Here is a 9,325-nt window from a genome sequence, read left to right on the forward strand (position 1 = left end):
AGATTTAAATACTGAGAGAAAAAGCTGTGATTGCCTCCACATGGCTCTCACAGACCCCCCCCCCCCCCCCCCCATACTGAATTACTGATGTTTCTCTCATAAGTTTGAAGTTGAGTTCATTTGAAAACAGGGACAGTGCACATTAATAACACTACAGTAAATGCGCCAGGATTAGCCAAGAGGCCTTTTAGACAGACGTTAAAGTCACCCTAAAAACAGAGCAGAATATAGGAACAATGAGATTAAATTTACAAAATTACAGCCAGGGCGATCTACAAAACACGCACAGCAGTTAACAAACGTGACGAAACAGCCTCAATTTAGAAAACAGCGTTCAAGACGCAACACACATCACACCACAGCGTGCAGAGCAGAAGCACAAATACAAAATGCATGCAACACGATAACAAGAGCACAATAAGACAGCACGCGGTAAAAAGAGAGCGCACGTGCACTCACATGCACGCGCGGCCGGGCCGTCTATCACAACAAACAACAGAGAGAGAGAGCGGCTTCTTCCTCTGCTCAGGACGCCATTACTCCATTTCTATCTCTCCGTAGCAAAGATTTGCTTGCTGCTGTATTTACGTTCTGAATGCTGAGAACCTTTAAAGGGCTCTTACTTCAAAAAACGAAGAACATTCAAAACCGCTTCCTACAAATGACAAAACACATTCGCTCTTGTCTCGTAGTCGTCCCGATGCCCTGACAGCTCCGTTACCAGGTGAACTGCGTTTACCGTATTTCCGTTTGCACTCACGTCATGATGACGATGATGATATTTTACCCATTTCAATCCAGGTCTGTGTCGTGACAGTGGCGACGGAATTGGTAAAATACGTCTTTAATTGAAGATGAAATTAAAACGTCTAAACATGTAAGCTAACGGCGTTGAAAGCCTAGCCGCGCTTTGACAGAGAAAGTCACTGCGATGTCACAATTAAATAGGTTTAGATCAATTTAGCGTGTCGTGCCTGTAATTTACTCTTTGATACATCGAAATGTTCCAATGCATCTCTGGAAAGCACCAATCATAGAGCGACTCAGAGAGCAGGAAACGCATTCAAATGTGAATAAAGCGTCTTATCTGTGAGTGAATACAATAAGGCCGTTGAGAACCGGAAGACATCTTTCCCCGCTGTAAAAATGAAGATGAATAGCAAAGCGGTATAACTCGCAACCTCCACTACACCTCAGCGCGAGTTCAAATAAACGGTGGAAGCCACAAATCAGAGTCTAAAAAGCCTTATCGCAGCCGTTAGATAAACTGTCTTTGAGGAGGAACAAAGGAGGATTTCACTGCACGCCATATGGAAGAATGTCTGCATTAGGAGCACATAACACATCTTGTTTCGCCTTTGCATCGCTGCTGCATAATGATGTATGCTCGCCCCAGCCGGGCTACACCAGAGGCAAAATCCCACTGTGCTGCAGATTAACAAAAACACACACACACACACATGCACACACACGCACAGGCACAAACACCTAAAACCACTTAGGCTCTGTTCTATGTGCTCCAGCGGCAAAAGGCGACACCTGCTTATTGAGAACAATCGTCTAACTGTAGGGTACATTTTTATGGAAATGCTCTCGCTCCCCTCGAGAGAGCGTTGCTTAGGGATTACATACGCATGCTGGAGAAAGCAGCGTGGCTCACAGGGGCTCCCCGTGTTGAGAGCAATGGTATTTAACACACACACACACACGCGGTGAACGAGGAGGAGGAAGAAGACGGTGACGAAACGGAGCCTCCATTTTGGCTCCAAGCAACACAAGGGGGGTGGGGGGGACGGAGGGACGGACTGCCTGACTTCCTGATTGACTGATTGATTTATTGACTGTTTGATTGAGCTCTGTTGATGCAGCTCTCTCTCTCTCACACACACACACACACAGCCTGCAGTGTATGATATAGATGAGGCAGTGGAGAGGCCCTGGTCTGCTCTAATAAGCAGTGGGAACAGGCTGGAAGTGAGTAAGAGCGGAGAGGTGGGAAAGGGGAGGGAGGTATGTAAATCTGTGAAATCAGCGATAATTACAGTGAGTGCACAAAAAGCCACATCACAGTTGGCAGAGATGGTGCTAATCATCCTGACACCCAGACAGTGTGTGTGTACGTACGTATGTGTGTGTGTGTGTGTGTGTAAAGACAGACAGAGAAAAGGGTCCAAAATAGTGTGCGTGTGTGCTTGCCTGTGTGTTTGTGTGTGCCTGTGTGCGTGCGTGCGTGTGTGCCTGTGTGTATGCGTGTGTGTGTGTGTGTTTGTGTGTGTGTGTGTGTGTGTGCCTGTGTGTTTGCGTGTGTGTGTGTGTGTGTTGGTGTTTTACCACAGAGCATGTTTGTACGCGGTTTTCCTCTCGCCTTTGGCAAAAACAAGACTAACCTTTTTACTAATTTCATGGCTGTGCAACACGTTTGAAACGCCGTGTGCACAAAATAAATGACGTTCTTTCCATTTATTTTTTTTTTAAAAGAAAAAATAAAGCATTTGAAAACACAGCGTTTATTGTATCCATGCATCGGTAAATTGGATTAGTAGATCTCTATTCCAGGGCATGAATGAACGCCTGCAGACGCGGGTACAGAGGTGTGGAAATTGGATGCAAATAGGAACGTAATTTATATAAGAATTAAAAAGAATAGCGGAGCGAGCGCCGTTATTCTTTTATTTTAATCAAACGGCGTCTGAAATCCAATAATAATAGAATCGTGTCCGTTGTATGGATTAAAAACTGCTAGAATATTGATTTGATGTGTTTTGTGGAAGGTCACATTGAGGGGGAGTCCTGCTTTTTATGGGAAAATAATAATAATAACAATAACTGTATGCAACACACTACGTCCACGTGACTGTTTTCCACTATTAAACAATTATAAAATGCTAATTCAAATAGAATAGCCTGTTTTTGTCCCACATAAAGACATTTATTATCATTTTAAAGGCATTTTTTGGACATTATATTTGAGAAAAACTGCATAAAACAGAACACAGCACGCAGGAGGTGGGGTGGACACTTTGAGTGTGTACACGCTGCTGTGGAGCACATCACGTTTTGACATTCCTCTAACAGACGATGAGGCGTCCGCTCAAACATGCAGCCAAATGAAGAAGAGTAGATTCACTGATTTATAATCCGCCGTTTGTTTCCTTAATTTGTCTTTGTCTCTGCGGCTCCTCCCTCGTCGCCCCAGCATCACAACACACCTCAGCACCCCCACCCTCCTCCCCCTCTCTCCCTCCATCTCTCTTTTAGGTGCTCTCTCCTCTCTGGCTGCACCACAACATCTCCAAACTTCCATTCTCGTGCTCACCAGAGCAGAGAAAAAAATATTTTACCCAACTGGAAAGAGAGAAACCCTCAACCCAGCACCGGCTCCATCTACTAACCCACCGTGCCAATCTGCTTACATCATCAATAAGAGACAATATGATGGCTTTCAATGAAACCTGGTGGATTCTTCTTCCACCCCCATGAAAAGGATTAAATAATACATTATGGCTTATTTCTTATCTTCTCCCACTCCCCTCCTCTATTTCCCTTTGCATTTTCTTTTTCATTTTAAATTTATTTGATGGATTTTCTCCCTTTCTTCCTTTTGCTGTGCATCTGTTTTTATATTGTCTGTATTATTGGTATTGTCGCAAATGCCTTTGTTCTGGAAATATGTGTATTTTGTTCTAAAAAATCACAAATAAAATAAGATTTAAATAGCAGCATCATAGCACACAGACAGCTGATCTCACCTGGATCACCCGCATGTTTAGTCCCGTTTCCTGGGCCAGCTGTTCCCGGATATGCCGGGTCGGTTTCGGCGTGGCGACAAACGCGGCCTTTAACGTTTCCAGCTGCTTGGCCTTGATGGTGGTCCGGGGCCCCCGCCTTTTGGTGCCCGAGTTTTGCTCCTCATTCTCAATATTGTTCGTTTCCTTATCTGAGGACGTTGAATTGTCCGTCTCCTTTATGTCCTCCTGTGTTGGGTCCTGCAGATCCGGCGATAAACTCCTATCTGTACACGACGACACTGAGAGGGGGAAACAAACAAGAGGAAGGTCACGATCCGAAATGTCACAGAGGAGGTGGAGGGGAGCTTTAATTAGGCCTGCACATGCACGGCGGCGAGGCGGAAAAATATGCATGCAAAATGTTTTTATTACCCGAAATCTGTCCACAAAAAAAATTATTTTTACGCACAAAAATGCGTCTTTGCGCGCGTAAAAATGCCAATTTTCCTTTTTTAATGCCTTCAAATATCTTTCAAAAACATATCAGAATATTCTCATTAAATAAAGGAAGTATGGTGCACGCATTCATAGAACGTGCACATGTGTAGTAAAGGAAAATGGGTCTGTACACGGCAGAAGGGAGCGTGCGAGTGTGCGCGCAGGCAGGTTTGAATAGAGAGCGCAAAGAAGAGCAGCACGCGCGGCCAGAGGAACACACTCGTCCCCAGCGGATCCTGGCGTACAATAATAGAAAGCCATTGTCCTGTGGAGGTAAATATTGAACCCATTCATCTGACAAGGTTGTTGTGAAACGCTCTCCACGGACTGCTGCAAACGCTCACCAAAAACGCACGCGCACGGGACATTTAAAGCCTCCGTCCTCGTCTTTCTTTTGTCCCTTTAAAGGCCTTTTTATTATTATTTTTTTAAAGAATATTCATCCACAATAAGGCAAAATATTTTTCTTATTGAGGTTACACAGGGAACACAAACACACACACACACACGCGTGCACACAGAGACGTCACGGCTTATTATCGCGTTGATTACCTGAGTTCAAGTTGACTTCATTAATGGCCCCGGAGCTCGAGTAATCTTCTTTGCACACAAACTTGTTTTCGTCTATGACGTAGAGCTCCTCTCCCGTGGACAGCTGCTTGTTGCACACCATGCAGGTGAAGCAGTTCAGGTGGAACACCTTGCTGCGGGCTTTGCGGACCAGGTCGTTTGGCGAGATCCCCTGCAGACAGCCCGCGCATTTAGTGCCAAACCTCCTGCGTGAAACCAAACACCAGCGTGATTCTTTTTGTCTCTTCTTTGAAAACACAATCAAACACGTGCAGTTTTAGACCCAAACACAATAACAGCAATACGTTTCACCGACATCATGTAATTATTATTATAAAAAAGAAAATAAATGGAATTTATCCAAATAAATGCGCATTTCAGTGATAATAAAATGCATTATGGATAAAATAATTTGGTAGGAAAACATAATTCGAGCACTTTCTTATAATAGGAGCAATACAAAGATAATACTATAATAATATAATGAAATAAAATGATAATAATGTATAAAATATGATTGTTTCCAGGCAAATATACCAACAAATACGAGTACATCACATGCATAATAATAATAATAATAATAAAAATAATAATAATAATAATAATAATAATAATAATACTTATTTCTAACTAAGTCCGTATAAACGCAGTTCCCTTTTGTTATTCCAGTAAAGTGTTGAGTAATTAAGAAAGAACCATTCACGATAATTCATCGTAAATTAATAAATATATCAAAGTCAGATTTTGCTTCAGTAAAAATAATTAAATGTAATAAAAATAAAGAGGGAGAAAACCCCGCGCGCTCATTATTGTGACGGAGCCGCTCCGACAATAACCCCACGCAGAACGTATTAGTGACAATCAACACATTGTAGCCGCGGATATATTATGGGATTAAGCGGAGCGGGAGCATCTTAGCGTGGAAATCTGCTCTTAATCCATATGCACCCGCTTAAAGACCGCGTGGGACGGAGACTCATCAATCCGATACACAAATAACCCCAAAAATAAATGCACCCCCACCCCCAACCCCACCCGTGTGGAAGAAGAGGTAGTGACTGTTTTTTTATATATATAATTTCATGAAGAGAAAGAAAACCACACCTGAGTGATGTTGTTATTATTATAAATATTATTAATATTATTATATGTTGCTGCTTTCCTGGAGAGTTCCTGCAGATGCTGGAGGCGCGCTCTGGGCCTGCTCTACCTGGGTTTTCACTCGGCTTATGGAGGTGTGTGTGTGTGTGTGTGTTTCTGTATGTGTGTGTGTGTGTGTGGGGGGGGGGGGGGGTGCTTTAAGCCTCTGGGTGAAAGCAAGCGCTCCTTTTGTGGAGCATTGTTTTAACACTAATGTAGGCTTGTCTCTCCATTTGCAAAGGTATCGCTCCACTGTCCCCCTTCTTTCACATGCATGCATGCGCGAGACCCCCCCCCCCCCCAACCCCAACCCCAACCCAACCAAAAGGGCACAACTCTACTTACACAACAAATGGACATATTAGGGTGATTACTGTTTCGCCTGGCTAATGGCTGCCCATTTAAATCCACCGCTTGATGGGACCTGCTGGAATATGATGGCCAAGGCCGCGCGAGGGCCAATAATAGCCCGTCCGGACAAAGGCTAATGCGTCTTACATGTCATTAGACAATTTGGGAGAAAATAAGTGACACATACAAAATGAAAATGATGCAAAGAGAGCGCGACGAGACAAACAAGGGCCTCGCTTCTCACTCAATTACCTCGGACACTGTTTTTAAAACAGTCGAGTGGCTGATTGGAAAAGTGTTTGTCTGCATCTGGAAAAGAGATCAAAATGCAAAGCACAGCACGCACGTGGCTACACGGGGAAATGACATGTTAGTTGTTTTGCTGTAGGGAAGCATTTGGTATTAAAGAGGCCACTTTATCTGACTGGTATTTCATTTTTAAAAATCCTATTTTGTGCGAATAAATTGGTTCTGAGTGATTACATTTATTCTACGTGGGGATTTGGTTTATTATAGAACCACGCAGCTGCTTTCACCTGTAAGCTGTGATTGTTTGGAGCCCTGTGCACTCAGAATTTAAGTTCAGCATCGCCTCTGCGGGCCGCGTTATCACTGCCATTCATTCTTTTCCTTTTCTACATTTGGATCAGCGCCTCTTCCACGGAACTATCGCGCTATTCTCAAAGTGTCTAAAGCTCTCTGAATCCACACTCTCCGTTACCTGAAAAAGTCCATTTTGCAATAGAGCTTCCCGTCCCTGGAGAAGCACTTCTCGGTGAGGTTGCAGTTGCACTCGCAGCACTGGACGCACTTGGCGTGCCAGGCTCTGTCCAGCACGTTGAGGAGGAAGCGGTCCAGAATGGGCCGCTCGCACCCGGCACAGTGGACCATCATGTCTCCGGCCTGCAGGACGCCGAGTGCCGACCTTCCCACACGGACTGCGCTGCTCGGACTGGGGCAACCCGGGTCTACGCGGAACACCGTCTTGGCTCCGGGAGGTGCGCTGTCAGGCGAAAAGTGGAGGGACCTCCCGTGGAAAAGGCGGCTGAGTGACAATCCCCCGGAACGCTCGTGGTCCTGCTCCTGTGCGGCTGCTGTCCTGGCACTTGTCACAATCCACAATCCAGAGGAGAGGAGGGGAGGTTTCAGCCGCGCCAGCTGATGGACTGCGTAACGGGCAGAGCGGGCATGTTTTCTCACGAGCTCACGAGTTAAAACACCATCATTCAAACGCGTTTGCGTCTAATATTTCACCCGTCGCTCGTGCTTTGTTTTGGGGTCCAGTCATTTTCTTCGGGCTCACCCTCACCGCCGCCACTTTCGCATCACTGTGCCTGGGTTATCACGAGGTTCAGCCAGCGCGACGCGCACCCTGCGCTCACATTGGATGACGCCTCTTGTTAATTCCCGTGCCGGGAGAGCCAATCAGGACGCAGTTGTTATGGTTACACGTCCGTAGCTGTAGCCTCCGAGCGAACCCGAATCACACGGCGCGCAGAGACGCCAGGGCCGTGCGTGCGGGGTGCTTCCAGAGGCCGGCCCGCACGTGGAAGGTTTCACGGAGACACGGCTGACTTTGTAAAAAGGAAAGAGCATCAGATAGTGCGTCCCAAGGAGCCCCCTGTCATATCTTGATCGGACCTTCAAACTCTTAAAGTCCCCAAAACACGATACAGGTCAGGCGAGAGGCAACCTGCACAACAGGCCCGCGAGGGAGGACGCGTTTAAAGGGCGCCCGCATGCATGTGAATGGATGCAATGAGAGTGGGAGTAGCCGAACAAGGGCTAATGCTACACCACCTTAGAATGGCCCCTGTGACAAAAACGCTCGTGCATTACAGTGTGGCCGTGCAGGGCGGCAGAGGAGGGGCCGCGGGCCTTTTCTCATGCACGGAGCTATTTACAGGGAAATGCGATGGATTAGCCGCGGCTCATCAATAGGGAGAGCCCGCTCACCCGGTGCTTTAACAGAGTGCACGGCCTCCAATCGAAGGGGATTTCAATATTTACCAAGCGCCTCGTTTTGTTAGTCTGCAGTTAAGCAAACACGCAATACGCTAATGCACGTTAGTGGATGCGCGAGGGGCGTTTTTTCTTTAATGATGGGAGCATTTCAATGACACCAGGTGTGAATTCTGACTCATTTCGCTCCATTACAGCAACATTTACAGAGGGACAGGTAAACAACAGGGCCGTGGGCTGGAAACACACATTTGGAAGAGTCTCTTATTTATTTTTGACTCTTATTTAACTATAAATGAATATTAATGACAAGTTAATGTAGATAAAAGGCTTCAAAATAATACAAATTAATGGATTTTTAACATTACATGAGGGCTGGGTGCTATATCTATTATAGGAGACCAGATCTAATAAGATGTTGTCTTTTATTGGTTTTAAATGCTGCATTACAGTGAAGTGATGCACTTGTCTCTCTTTATATCTCTTCTATTATTTGCCTTAGTCATAATATCCACATTACTCATGATTATGCATCAAAAATATCATCGTGTAAATATTTGATATGTGTGTAAAATCGATATTAAGTCAAAAATACAGTGATTTTATTTTCTCAATATCAATCAGCCATTCATTACATTCATCTGGCAGATGATTGTGTCTGATATGGATATTTACCACACACACACACACACACACACACACACACACACACACACACACACACACACACACACACACACACACACACACACACACACACACACACACACACACACACACACACACACAGATAATTATATTTAGAGGATTAATTTCAAAGCACTAGAGTCAAAGTTCCCCTCGTCTTGACGTGGACAGAAGAAGCCAGACATCATGAACACCAACTGTACAAATAACGTAACGGCCTTAATGCATTTTTCAGTCATTCTTTCACATTAAATGCACAGAATTGGGGGAGATTCAGGCGTCACATCCACCTCAATTCCCCCACGAACACATTAAAGATGCAACCCTGCCTCTGGTAAAGGAGGTGGTGGCAGAATGAAACCTCAACAGCAAGGGCCGCGATAAAGACG

General features: G+C 45.1%; 1 protein-coding gene across 1 annotated transcript in view; it reads right to left on the reverse strand.

Annotated features, from left to right (window-relative positions):
- Positions 1–7,181, reverse strand: part of lhx5 (LIM homeobox 5) — a gene marked incomplete at both ends in the record, with an annotated part of 19,213 nt that extends 12,032 nt beyond the window's left edge. The window contains 3 exons of the mRNA XM_083930384.1: positions 3,750–4,027; positions 4,779–5,002; positions 7,009–7,181. Coding sequence (XP_083786510.1) covers positions 3,750–4,027; positions 4,779–5,002; positions 7,009–7,181 — 675 coding nt within the window. The remainder of the gene's footprint in view (positions 1–3,749; positions 4,028–4,778; positions 5,003–7,008) is intronic.
- Positions 7,182–9,325: the final 2,144 nt, after the last annotated feature.

Source organism: Echiichthys vipera (genome assembly GCF_963691815.1).
Source record: "Echiichthys vipera genome assembly, chromosome: 16".
NCBI lineage: Eukaryota > Metazoa > Chordata > Actinopteri > Perciformes > Trachinidae > Echiichthys > Echiichthys vipera.